We start from the raw sequence: 14,927 nt of genomic DNA, 5'->3' as shown, positions 1-14,927 counted from the left end.
GGTTACATAAAGTGACCGGCTGAAGTTCAGAAACAAGATCACTAACCTTAAGAAGGGAGCAGTCTAATTATTTTATGTTAATTGTTCATAAAACATTGTGGGTTTCCTCATTTCAGAAATGAGGGCTTCTCGGCAATGTCCAATATGCTGGAAGGTTTTGGCTGTATCTACATCCCTAACACGTCACATTCACACTGCACATGCGGATCCTGGAGCTGAGCCTGAACCATGCACAGTCTGTGGAAAATTGTTCAAAAATAAGTACAATATGTGGGTCCATCGCAGCAAGGTGCATCGTCTGTCCAAAGTGTGGCAAGAATCGTATTCACATGACTCATGCTAAATGACTTATGAGATATACACTTACAATCCTCAAATGCTGAATCTGGGTCAGAATATAGTTATTAACTACTTGGTTTCCCACTGTCTGTGATTGGGACAACAGTCTGTGATACAACAGAAGAAAAAATTGTAAAATAAATTTATGAATGTTTGACATACTGCCAGGTGGAGGCACCTGTGGCAACTGAAGTACCGAAAAGTCTTTTATTCCATCTAGTGTGCCACTTATTTTGCAACAAGTAGTTAACACCTTCAGATGGGAGAAGTCAAAGAGCAACCTGTCATTTTCATGTTCTGCATACAGTGGCCATGAGTGTGATATTAGATTGAATTAAAAGACATTTCACTACATAAAATAAGTGTTAATCCTTATGATAAATATTGTAATTTTTGTACATTTATGTGTAATTACTAGTTTACTTCCTGTAAGTAGGCTAAATTTTCTTACCCTCCATTGAAAATAAAGTGACTGCATTTGTTATACAATTGTAACTAACGAAATAAAAATACAAAAAAATTTAAAAGGACCGATGTGTAAAAGTAATGACTTTCCTGAAACCTGTTGCTTTAGATACTAAGAGAGACATCTGTTACCATGATGACACAGACAGACACAATTTTCAGAAAAACTGTGCCATCTTTCAAAAATTGCTAATTATTATTATGTTCTCTAAAAGAATCTGGAAGCATTTCTCATTCACAATGCATTCTGTAAACTGTATAATTTAGAGAGCCAAATCTTGTTCTTGATATTAGTTACTATGCCCTAAGTAAATTCACCTGCAGTTTAACTGGAAAATAACATTTTCTTAGTAGCTGGTTTTATTATACTGTTTCATAGTGCTGCACAGGAAATCGTGTTTTATTTTTTAGATTCACAACGGATTTGTGAATTGTGATGTATTAGTTTCATAACATACATAACTCAGGTGTAAGAGACATATCAATGGGATTTGAAATGTACAATTTGTATTTGTGTACTACTGAAATGGCATGGATGAAGTATCAGAACTAGAAGTCTTTAGCAAGAAGTTCCATATACGATTAATGAACACATACATTTTTATTTACATGACCATTGGTGACTGAATTGGTATACCACTGGTAGAGAAAATTATCTGCTACTATTTATTAGTCTTGCCTACTTGCAAAAAGGCAGGTAAACAGTCTCCCACTTCACTGGAAGCAGATAAAAGCATTTAAGTTAAGTAATTGTTATTGCATTATGGGTAATTGCAAATGGTTTTTGAAAAGTTCAATCACAAGTTTGATTTGTCTCATGTTAGTGTTACAGTGAAGGAAATCATTTTTTTGTCAGTGGGAACTCACAGAAAGGATTTACAATAGCCTTTTTATAATGTATGGAGATTTTTTTTAAATAATATTTTTTATTCAAAAAAAACCTAAACAACAATTTACATAAAGTGTGAAATTGTCACCTTTTGAAGAGTGCAGCTTAACCAAAATCAAACATATCAAAGGACTGAGCCAAGGTTTTAAGGACACCTCTTTCACCATTTGACAAACTTTATTACCATTAAAAAATGCTCTACATACTAAGAGAATCATTTTCTGAGACAAGCAACAATTACATTAAACGGCAGTTAGAAAGGGACAACAATTTGGATACCAACAACACTTATAAAATTAAATAGGGCCTTTTATCAGACTATAACTCTCTATAGACAAATCCATAAACAGGAAACGTTAAATGTCAAATTATGACAAAATGTTATTGTACAGCGTGAGAGAAGAGTAATGGGTGCAAATAAGTTAAATACAATTTTCCATCACCTTTGACAAGAATGTTACAAACTTGCCCCACTGTGCTAACTCAACACTTAAACAACCCTAAAACTAAAATGCAATTGCCTGAATTATAGAATTAAAAAAATAATGAATATGAAATGCCAGGACTAGGCACTGCCTCTATATCTGCAGCGAGAAACAAATTCCAGCACCTTAGCTAACCTTTATTATTTGGCTCTGCAGCCTTTCTTAAGGAATTCTACTCTGCACAAGACAAGAGAGATAGATCTCTTAAGCACAAGGTTTAATCTATACGGTGTGGATTATATGCTTTTTCTCTTACAAAATTTGACTGGTACACCAAGCACAATAAATAGAACCCAACAGTGTGATGACCTGACAAAATAAGGAATAACTGAAAACAATCGGTTTGTGCCTAGACACAGTGCCTATGAAATACAGTCAATTGTGGTCAAACCAAGCACAAGGTCACCAAAGCCGGTGCTTTTACTGCCCCCGACATTAAAAGAAAGGGGGAAGGGTTGAGGGCTGCCACATCTAATGTGGCAGTTATCGAGTGGCAACCTCCACTGACCACGTAGGCTTTTAGAATGAGGATAACAGCAGTTACATGGAACATTAATAGATTACAATTACATAACTTGGTGAGCGACGACCTCCTCAATGGAGATGATGCAGGCTGGCGTGGCATATAGAAGCACAGCTGCAAGGGCACTATGGTCCAGAAGTGCCATAAGGTAGCATACCGCACTGTCCATGACACAACTTCCCAGTGCCCAAAGTCAGTATGTCTCACCATAATTCGAGCTATGTGACCCCTTTGATACCAAGAGAGGAGAATGTTGCCACCCAAGCACCAGTGGTCCCATTCACTACTCCACGTGGCAACATCTGACTTCCCTGATTGGTGTACCACCACCACACTCCCTAGATAAACAGCGCACTCTGTATCTTAGCTGCAGATAAGGTGGGCAATTTGTAAAAGGAAAGAGCACCAACATGGCACATAGTGTGCTTTGGTTTTTGCAACAGACGTGGTAAAACCACACTGAACAAGAGTGCTGTATCCTAATATTTTTTTTTTCAAATTGCTTGTAAGTACACTCACCTATGAATCTGAGAATTTACTGAAACAAGAACGGTTTCTTTTAGCTTACAAATTTATCCATTTCATAAGTGAGATGATGATCACACTCAACCACTGGTTTCAAAATATTCAGTTACCAAATTTTCTTGAAGCATCATTTACTGGAAGGCTAAGCTTTAACATTAAAAAGGCATCATTGTCACTAAAGATGTTTTCACTGTTATAAGCTTATATATTGCACCATCGTATTCCTCACAAAATGTACAGAATAAATTATAAAGCCAGAACATACTGGCTTGGGAGATTTCATGTGCTTATTAAGATATCCCTGAATATCTTCATATGAAGGAATCATTATTCTTAAGCAGGCCACATTATTAATATTATAATATCAGAAGTGAAAAGCATTGCATTGGAACTCTCGTGGGAAAGTACATATCAATCTGAAGCTAACTAGTTTTCAAGAGCAACTTACATTTTTGTCTGTATTCTTTAGCAGTAATGACAATTTAATGAACAGAATTACCATATGCAACGTATTATGAGGTTTGGATGTGAATGGCATGCTTATTATTATGTAAGTGAATTAAATTTGGTTTTTATGAAAGCTGGAATATATCTCCACATATTTATACTTCATTTTAGGTTCGCCCTTGAATAAACACTGCCATTTTCTTTTTTTACAAAGACTATTTTAGGAGGAACAGCACGTTTTTCGTGAGCTAATGGTATGCAGAGTCATAAATGTTCATGCGCAATGGAAGATCTGATAGAAGCTGACCTCAGGAAAGCTACGGAGAAAATGCGGAATGGAAGAACTGATAGAAGCTGACCTCAGGAAAGCTACGGAGAACTGTAGGAAGATATGATGCAATACTGACTCGGTGACTTATCTTAAAAGATTGACTGAAGAAAGACAAGCTCTTGTTTACAGCATTTGTGATGTTAAATGAAATACACTCTTTAAAACTCTGAAGGTAGAAATGATAAAATACAGGAGCAGAGTACAGAAGCCAGACCTCAGCTATAAGAGTTGAAGGGGATGAAAAAGAAGCACTAATTGAGAAAGGAGTGAGACAGTTTTGGAGCCTGTCAGAGACAGCAAAGGCCTTGGGAAATCAGGTGGATGCAATGGATAGTGTCTTGAAAAGAAGCAATGAGATGGGCATCAACGAAAATAAAAGAAGAGTAATGGAATGTAGTCAAATTGTGAATCAGATTATGCTGACTGAATTTGATTACAAAATGAGACACTAGAGTAGTAGAGGAGTACAGTTATTCACATATTTGGTGCATGTCCTTTCATTGTATCAAAATTTTCAAGGGAATCTTGTATTATTCTTTGCACAAAATAGTGGCATATTCCGGCAATGATGATGGAAGTGGATCATGCATCCTTATGTCCAAAGTAGACCACAAAGGTTCAATAATATTGAGATCTGGTGACTGTGGTGACCAAGGGAGATGCAATAGTTCATCTCACACTCACAAAACCAGTCCTGGATGATGTGAACTTTGTCAACAATGGCCTGTCACCTGGGAACACAGCTGTGCCACTGAGGAACAGACATTGTACCATAGGATGGACCTGGTAAGGCAAAATGATCACATAATCCTTCACAGTAATGCAACCTTTCAGACTAATGATGGGGAGCATAGAATACCATGACATGACTGGCCAGATCATTACCAAAGCTCCACAATGTTTCACTCTTGGGATGTAAAACTTGCCCAGAAGTTGGATAGAGTGTGAAACAAGACTCGTATGACCAAATGCCTTTTCTCCATTACTCATAGTTCAGGTTATATGACTTTGGCATCATCTTTTCCTGTTACAGGCATTTGCATCAGTGATGAGTGGTCACAGAATTTCAGCTCACCCTGCAGTGCCCTGCTTATGCAACTTCCTTCGTGTGTTTTGGTGCTGACATAGTTTGCGCGTGTGCCATTCAGTTCTGCAGTGACTTTTGCAACTGTCATCATCATATTTTTCATCACAATCTTCTCCAATGACCATCTGTCACAGTCAATTAAAACACACTTTTGTCCCCATTGTGACTTAGTGGTTGATGTTTTCCATTTTTTTCTATATGCAGTATAAATCTTGAATATGGTGTCTCTTGAAACACCATACCCTTTGGCACCAACAATTTGTCCACATTCGAATTCACTTAGTCCTGACATAATGTGCTCACAACTACATAGAACACTGTTGTGACAATGACTGTCATTTGCAGTGTATTGAGGACATCGTGCAGGTACTGTTCATGGTCAAATGCAACAGCGAAACCTGCAGGCTTGGCTAGCATCTGTGCATTTATGTTCAAGCATGCATTTCTTGTGGTGTTAGCATATTTTTGTCCAACCCTCGCACCACCAAATGGTACTGTCAGACATATGAGGTGCAGCCGGCTCTTATGTTTACTTCAGATCTTTCTTGGACATAACAAATTCTGAAATTATTATTGATTATTATATTTGGTGGTGTATGCTTGGCAATCACCAATAAGGTAGAAATTAGATAGTTACAAAGTATAATTATTTATAAAGAATACAGGCTATACAGAAACATCTTCTCCTTCAAAAAGTTAACTGTAGCCAGAGAAGCAAGTTTCCAAAAGGAAACTGATGGAAACAACTCTCTGCATCCAGTAGTTTACTGCAAACCCAGTTTCCCTTATGGATTGTGTAGCATAGGCACCAAACGTTGTGTAATGTGTGTATCAGTAGTTATTTTATAATCTAACATGAGTTAATATCTTGCACATTGAAGAGAATGGAACAGAAACAAATGATATTTTACACTTCTGCAGGTAGTTCAGGTTCACTACTGTACAGTTTCCATTTCAGTGAACCACCTACTTTTCCTGGTATAGGAAGAAACAAGCCCTTGAATAAGACTTTAAAAAAAACTCTGATGTTCTTTAGCTATCTACTCATAGTGTTGACATTAATTTCTACTACAAAGTCAGCAGCCTATGATGTAATTAAAACGCTGTCATAAGCAAGTGTTCACAGGCTTATATTTTGTTTGTTAAAGATAACCATCAGTCACTGGAAATTGTGTTTGTGCACTAACACTGTCAGTAACATAGAAATTGTTGTCCACAAAGTCATTAATGAAATGAAAAATGAAGCAGAAGATGAGAAAATAAAACATAAAATTTCACATACTGTTGTGAATTGTTCCTTTGCAAGGGAAGCTCAAGATGTTCTTCATGCAAATAACCACCGTGCAACTAGAAGAAGAGTGATGTAACAATCAGTACTACTGATCTTTGAAAATAAATGAAGTAGTTAAAACAGATTTTTCCAGCCAAATTAGCTCCACTACTCACGATATAATGAACACACTATTATTATGTGCAAGTATTCACAGGAGTGCGTTTGTGCATTGTGCTCTGTTATAAATGAGCCCTCTGTCAAAAAGAACAAACATTACAGTCTCTGTAAGAAGAACAGAACAAGTGATTGATAAAAAATCCTGTTGCCTTTTTCTGTGAATCCAGTAATGTGTCAGATACCAGGAGGCTAACAAAGATGTGGTTTCTTGAATTTTGGTCATAGCAAAAATAATCTGGCAAATAATCCTGGTAACCTCTGGTCATTGGCTCCAGCCTTCAGGATGTCAGTTTTTAGTGGAATCCATTACATAATTGTAAATTGAGCAATGAAGTTCACAGATGCATCATGAAATTTCTTTTTGGGGGACTGACTATTACTCACTTAAAATATTTTTAACAAAACAAATGCATTCATTCAAAGCTCAAGAAGGAGATGCTTCAGGAATATGGATTGAATCAAGTTATACATTCACAGGCAGTACCAGCCACTGCAAGCTACTTCTGTAAAATGTACTAATAACAAATTATGACAGGTGTCACATGATACTTACTGGAACTGCTTCAAGCAAAGCTTGTATGTAACTTAACACAAGCCTATCATCTCTCTACACAGGGCGTCCCATGAGGAATGGACCATATTCAGGAATATGACAGGAATGACCATTTGGAGCAAAAAGTCTGGTAAATGTCAACTCTTAACTGCATACCTTAAGAGCTAACAGCACTTCTTCACCTTTGATACTGTGAAACACATCACTTCTACTGAATAGGTGCTCACAGCTATTGAGGTTTGCATTGTAGAGCCCATGTTTAGTACAGTTTTTTCTTGTTTTGGTCCTCCTCCCAAAATATGGAGTGTAAAGAGCTTGCAGCAGAAGAGATTTGTTTCACCATATTAAAGATGAAGAAGTGCTTGTAGCTCTCAAGGTATACATTTTACAGCCCATGTCGCCTAGACTTTTTTTGGCTTTGAATGATCACTCGTGTCATATCCCTGGATAGTGGCCATTACTCCTGAGACTCCCTGTGTACTGAGTCAAGATCTGTTTCTACATCTACGTACATACTCTGCAAGCCACCACATGGTGAGTGGCGGAGGGTAGCTTGCATCACTACTAGCCATTTTCTTTCCCATTCCATTAACAAATAAAGCAAGGGTAAAACAACTGACCATATGTCTCCATATGAGCCCCAATTTACATTATCTCCTCTTCATTGTCTTTATGCGAAATGTACATTGACAGCAGTAGAATTGATCTGCTGTCAGCTTCAAATACCAGTTCTCTAAATTTTCTCAATAGAGTTCCATGAAAGTACCTCCAAGGAATAAGAATAAGAATAAGAATAAGAATGGGCTTCGTCAGTAAGTTCAATTACAGTATAAAGATGGTTATATTCTCATAACAATGTATATATAAATCATATGAATGTTAGTGTAGTACAATAGCACACATTTGGAATCTTATATATTGTTAATTTTACAATAAAAAAGAAAACATTATACAAATTTATATTAAGCAGGGAGTATTCATGTTGATGACACTGTGTCATTATCATATACATGTTGATAACACTATGTCATTATCCTAAGCTATTGATACAAATATAGAGCACTCAAAATAGGTCTATTATGCCTATATGTTATATATTTTCATTTCAGCTCACCAAGCTTCATGATGATGCTCACATGATTGGCCCTATTGATAATAAATCTAACAGTCCACCTCTGAATTGCTTCAACATCTTCCTTTAATCTGACCTGGTAGGAATCCCAAGCACTTGAGCAGTACTCAAGAGTAGGTTGCACTTACGTTCTGTACACGGTGTCTTTTACAGGTGAACCACTCATTCCTTAAATTCTTCCAATGAACCAAAGTCGACCATTTGCCTTCCTTACTATGGAACTTACATGCTCATTCCATTTCATATCATATTGCAGCTTTACGCTTAGATATTTAATTGAGGTGACTGTGTCGAGCAGCACACTGCTAATGCTGTATTTGAACATTGTGGGATTGTTTTTCCTACTTATCTGCATTAATTTACATTCTTCTACATTTAGAGCTAGCTGTCATTTATCACACCAATTAGAAATTTGTGGAGTCATCTTGTATCCTCCCACAGTAAGTCAATGAGGACACCTTTCCGTACACCATACCGTCATCAGCGTGCTGCTCATCCTGTCCACCAGATCATTTACATATATAGAGAACAAGAGCAGTCCTATCACACATCCCCGGGGCACTCCTGACAATACCCTTGTTTCCGATAAACACTTGACTTCGAGGACACTGCACTGGGCTCTAATACTTAAGAAATGTTAACAAGCAACTTGCAAATCTGGGAAACTATTTTGTATGCTCATACTTTCATTAACACTCTGCAGTGGGTCATCGTGTTGAATGTATTCCGGAAATTTAGGAATAGAGAATCTGTCTGTTGTCCCTCATACATGAGCCACAACATATTATGTGAGGAAAGGACAAGCTGAGTTTCACACAAGTGATGCTTTCTAAATCTGTGCTGATTTGTGGACAGAAGTTTTTCTCTCTCAAGGAAATTTATTTTATTCAAACTAAGACTATAAACATTAGAGATATGTGAAATTTACATCCCTGAGTACAAAATACTCAGATAAACTGTAGAAAGGCTGGCTGATGAGGTATTCTTTTACTAAGTTTTTGTATATCTAAGGGTTTCCAATTTCCTGGCAGTAATCTGTTACATTATAACATTTTAATTCAGAATAAAAGAGTCGATTCTGGACCCTAGCTAGGAATGTATTCCCTATAGGAAATTATTTTTGTTTATAATATTGTGATCATGAATTTCACATTTCATCCTAAATTCACTGTTGTCATTAACCCAAAAACGTGTCAGGGAGTACATGTATTATGGATGAGAATGTCAAATTCCCTGAAAAGGCATGTGCAAGATGTTTGGTTATTGGCTTTATAATATATTGGCTTTATAATATATTGCTCACTTCTGTACAGTGAATACTTTTCAAAGCAGGCAGAGCTGAGTTTTTCAGTTAACTTATCCATATATTTGTATCTACCTCAGTTTCTTGTCCATGTAAATGAGTGCCCATTGTTCTATATACGGGCACCTCTAAGTAATTTTTATTTGTTTGGAAATCGTTAATATGAGTCTTTATAAGACTGGAGATTAAACTGTTTGTTGTGAACTAGTTGAAGCCTGTTGAATTAATTTTCTCGCTATAATTGGTGTCAGTGTTTTTGTGTTCTCTATCAATATACTAATGTCCTCAACTCACAACATAGTTTTTGGAAAGGTTTCCAATGCCTCAAGTAAATCATTTATGTAGACCAAGAACAGGAAGGGACCCAGCATCATATCTCTTGGGACACCAAATTTAGTGTTTTTTCCAAGTTAAGTGTAGTTTTATTCCTGTTATTTCATTTGCTAATGTAACCCTGTATTTTCTACTGTTAAGATCCAACTTAATCCAAGCCAAGAGAATGCCTTTAATATTATATCATTTTAGTTTCCCCAGAAGAACTTTCTAAGTAGAGAAGCCTTCATGGAAGCCAAACAGAGCTCTTGTTGGATGGTTATTCTTAGCAAATGATTAAGTATTTTGTCATAAACTACCTTCTCAAAAAATTTTCAAACCATAGGAAGGAGAAGGTGGTTCTATAATAAGAAGTGCCTTGAATAACTCTACTGTTATAAATTGCTGTTACTACCACATACGCCTTAACTCATTGAATGGTTGCAAAGCTAACTCAACTGGGATACTTCTTAGTCACACAAGGTTTTCATACTTTGATGAGAACCTTCACAGCCAGAGAGAGTTACTTCTTTTCAGTGATCTGATGATTTTTCTAAATTTTCTAACAGATGACTTAGCAAAATTGATGTCATGGTGGAGTAATCAATGTTTGTCTAAGTAAGTGTAATGGATCTCCTTCTGATGCTCAAATATTCTTTTTTTCTGTTTTCAGTTACTGGGACGAAGAATTCATTGAATTTTGCAGTCACTTATTTCAACTTGTTATCCTGTGTCTTGTTCCTCTCATCGGGAAGTTGGATATCATTTACCTTATTGAGTTTATTCATTTTATGTATAATGCATGAAATTGTCTACACTTTGTTCTCAGACTTTTACATATTTTATGCCCCATTGTCTTTTTTCTTGAAGGTGGTTTTGAGCCTTGCTATTGACATAAGGTTACCTGTCTGTATCACAAGTGATACAGGTAATATTTTTTCATTATAGTGGGAACATCTGATCTGAATTGAAAGGAACATTTGTTATTTCGAAATTCCAACAATAACAGTGTGCAAATTATCAAATTGTATAAACTTAGACTGTAAATTTTTTCTCAGGGAACAGCAATAAGGATAACAGATCGATGAAGTATTAAAAAGAAGTATACAAGAAATACAAATATGCCAAGTGTGCAAACATTAACTGAATAATTAATTAATAAAGTACTTATTTACTCATCTCCCCCCCCCCTCTCTCTCTCTCTCTCTCTCTCTCTCTCTCTCTTCCCCCCCCCCCTTCACCCTCTCCCACCCCTTCCTTGTCTCGGGACTCTTGCCTCCCCCACTTCCACCCCTACCCCATCTCAGTATCTATCTTATCCCATTAATGGTCCTTCAATATATTCTTTAAGTTCTTCTGTTTGTTTACTGCTTTCTGTCACAGTGTAGTGGTTATTCTAATGATCCCTAACATTTTTCTGCTTAGATGTGCTGTACCTCTCTTATATTTCCACACTTTTGCGTTTGGACATGGTGGTACATATTTACATCTGAGAAAACTTTTTGTTGAATCTAAATTTTTATTGGTTTCATTTACTATCCTACATTGAGTTAAAGTTGCAACACTACTATCAAATTTCTTGAAAAAAGACTCCTCAACAGGAACTACTTTCTATATGTTACGATAGTATTGTATTTCACATAGGTACTGACTGACTGTTGTTGCATGCATCACAGGGAACACCGTCCCATCTCCGGGGATGGAGGCGTGCCCCTTCTGTTATGCAGTGTTGTCTTCGGGCAATCTTCGAAGACACATCAGGACACAACATGCAGGCATACCACCTGCCTCATGTACCTACTGCAGCCGCATCTTCAAGAACAAGTACAGCTTACGTGAACACACCCGCATGGTGCACGGTGTTTGGAAAAGATAACACTTGCACTCTCTAGCAGTGATGGAGATGTACACTACACTGTGCTATCTTCATTGCTTCGGTCTGAGGCATATCAAACCTTAATGGGCAGTTATTTGAGATTTTTTTTTTTTTTTTTTTTTGATCGAGTGGAAATATGTAAGAGAACACAATTGTGTTTTTCAGGCTGGCTTGGCAGAAAACTATTTGTAGTGTAACTCTAGGAAAATGAATGACTGGTTTTTCATATTTCTCTTTGAAGTATTACTCTCACTGTACTGTAAAGCTGACCCAGAGTTGAGCATTTGTTGATGTATGTACACCTGAAAAGCAGTTTATATTTCTTATTGCCATTTTTAATAGCCTTCGCTAAAAATAATGAATATGAAGAAAATTTAAGTCTGTGATAGAAGCTTCATGTACAGTAGATGGTTGTCAGCCGTTGTGAATGTGTTCGTCATCTTGATTTTTGAGGTACAAATTGCATATGTTCATGGAAAAATAAATTAATGATATAAGGACAGATGAGCACTCACTGCGGAGTGGAAGGTTGAGTGATAGACAGGTACACAAAGTAATAATAATGGTATTGTGTTATTGCTCAGCTTTTGAACTCCTATTCATGTCAGAGTGCAAACACACACACACAGTGCCCCCCCCCCCCCCTTCTTTGCCCCCCTTCTCCCCCTCACACTTTGCTCTGCTGCCATAGATTGATTGTAAAAAAGTAATTAATTGCAGGTAGTTTTGGGTAAAATCTCCTGGTTTTTATTTTCCTCTCTCATTTTATTGTTTTTTTCCCATTCCTTGTAGTACTATAGCTTAAGTCCTGTTTCTGTTCCATGGTTTGTCCCTTCCTATTCAGGTATTTCCTTGTGATGGCAGCAAGCAATCAGATGTGTCTGGTAAACTAAATTTTGTAAAGTGTGTTACATTTCAACCATTTATTCTGGTTACATTCTGAAATTTACACTGATGAGAAAAAAAGTTGCAACACCAAGAACGAGTTGTGCGACAAATGAAAGATGGTAGGCATGTTTCTACATCTAAAAAATTATGTCTACTCAAACTTCATGCAAATCGAGTAAGAGTGGCACTAATAGTGCCACTATGAGGATGCAAATCATGTTTGCTTTAAATACACACTGTAATGGTCATGAGGATTTGTTATCTTTGAGACTGAACATAGTGAGTTGATGTTAGTCAAGAATGCCTTTACTGTGACAAAGAAACCGTTAATCGTCTTGGGGTTGAAACTTTTTTTTCCTTGTTTGCTTTAACAATACATATGTTTTTTGGATAGGGTCCGCCTCTAACAAAACACAGTTTTGTTTTTTAACCCAAACATGTTTCACTGCAGTTGCAGCATCTTCAGTGGGTATTTAGTTTATGACTGTTAAAGATAAAGAATGTTCTTTACTGTTGGTATACATGTAACTGTTAGTTTTTAAATTGTAATTACAGATATTTGGGAAAAAACACATAAAATTATGAATACCTTTTTACCACACGTTGTGGTTTTTCTGATATATTGTGTTTTTACAGTGACTGTTTTGTTTCACAGTTTGTCATCTGCAACCACTCACACCTTAAAATAAATAACTTGTTTAAGCCAAAATTATGGTTTGAAGATTGTTATTTCTATGCCTGGAATTAATTAATTATGTGTGTGGTGTGTGTGTGTGTGTGTGTGTGTGTGTGTATTTACATTATGTTTCACTTAGGTTTTATTTTCCCTCTTCTTCATCACTGTCAAACACTATATATTGAGCAGTCACTGTCATTGTCACTGTTTCACTGTTTACCAGCTGTAAAAACTCTCACCTACAACAACAAAGCAGTCCACAGAATAGGCAACATACTCAAAAAACAAGGGGTAAAAATAGCCTACAGGACAGACACTTCAACACCGAGAAAACTAAGGACAATCAACACAGGCACAGACAAACACAACACATCTGGTATTTACCCACTAACATGTCAAGACTGCAAATCATTTTATATAGAGTAGACAAGCAAAAACTTTAATACCAGATACACAGAACACAGAAGAGCATTAAAAATTAAGAGCTGTCATTCCACATTTTCTGAACACCTTACGGACAAGAAACATAACCCAACAAACATCAATACTGATTTGAAAATTCTCAAATGCTGCAACAGCTCCACACAAAAACTAATAATTGAAGAAAATTATCAGATACAAAAAAACCATAGTGGAAGGAAAACAAGTGATAAATGAATACACAGCTCTTTGCAATGGCACTCTGTTCTCTGCCCTCAATGAATTATTAGACAAGACCAACCTATAGAGTGCTCCCCCCAACCACCCCAAAAAAATCCTCAAACTTCTGTCCCCCCCCCCCCCCTCTCTCTCTCTCTCTCTCTCTCTCTCTCTCTCTCTCTCTCTCTCCCTCCCCCCCCCCCCCCTCCATTTTCACACACACACACACAAATGCACAAACTTCTCTGATAGATTCAGAACAGCCGCCAGGAACACCATCAACTGTTCCACTGTCAACCATCTTGTTTTTACAACTTCAACTGTTCCACTGTCCGCCATGTTTGTTTTTACAGCTGGTAAACAGTGAAATAGTGACAGTGACAGTGGCTGCTCAATATATAGTGTTTGGCAGTGATGAAGATGAGGAAAAGAAAATGTAAGTGACACACACACACACACAGAATTAATTAATTTCAGGCATAGAAATAACAATTTTCAAATCGTAATTTTGGCTTAAACAATTTATCTGCTTTAAGGTGTAAGTGGTTGCAGATGACAAACTGTGAAACAAAGCAGACGCTGTAGAAACACAATATATCAGAAAAACCACACCATGTGGTAAAAAGGTATGAATTCATAATTGTATGTGTTTTTTCAAATATCTGTAATTATGATTTAAAAACTAGATGGCCACATGGCACTACCGAGAAGAAAGACCATTGTATTTAGTATATGGCTCTGTTGCATCATATTGCGTCTACAGCAGCAATTCCCACAGCAATTGTCACCACAGTGACACAATGAACTGTTACAAATTGGTTAATTTGAGGACAGTTCTGAGCCAGACCCACTGTAGTGTGCATCCCACTGACCACAGACCACCACCATTTGTGACTTTAGTGGTGTCAAGTGAGAGTTCTTCAGAGAGTAGGGTGGAGACTGTTGTGTTTTCTGACGTAAGCTACTTCTGCCTTGGTACCAATGATTGTCATGTATTGATTAGAAGG

At 36.9% G+C, this 14,927-nt stretch overlaps 1 protein-coding gene across 5 annotated transcripts in view; it reads left to right on the top strand.

Moving 5' to 3' along the window:
* Positions 1-14,927, top strand: part of LOC126162801 (broad-complex core protein isoforms 1/2/3/4/5-like) — a 538,471-nt gene that overhangs the window by 365,518 nt on the left and 158,026 nt on the right. The window contains exon 6 of one of the 5 annotated variants that reach the window (XM_049919538.1): positions 117-1,221. The exons of 3 other annotated variants lie outside the window; for them this stretch is intronic. In XM_049919538.1, coding sequence (XP_049775495.1) covers positions 117-343 — 227 coding nt within the window. In that variant the 3' untranslated portion in view covers positions 344-1,221. Of the gene's footprint in view, positions 1-116; positions 1,222-14,927 lie in introns of those variants that run through there. One more of the 5 variants, XM_049919533.1, reaches the window with a different exon arrangement.

Source organism: Schistocerca cancellata, chromosome 2, assembly GCF_023864275.1.
Source record: "Schistocerca cancellata isolate TAMUIC-IGC-003103 chromosome 2, iqSchCanc2.1, whole genome shotgun sequence".
NCBI lineage: Eukaryota > Metazoa > Arthropoda > Insecta > Orthoptera > Acrididae > Schistocerca > Schistocerca cancellata.
Note: the sequence above shows the minus strand (reverse complement) of the source record. Positions and strands in the feature narration are given on the sequence as shown.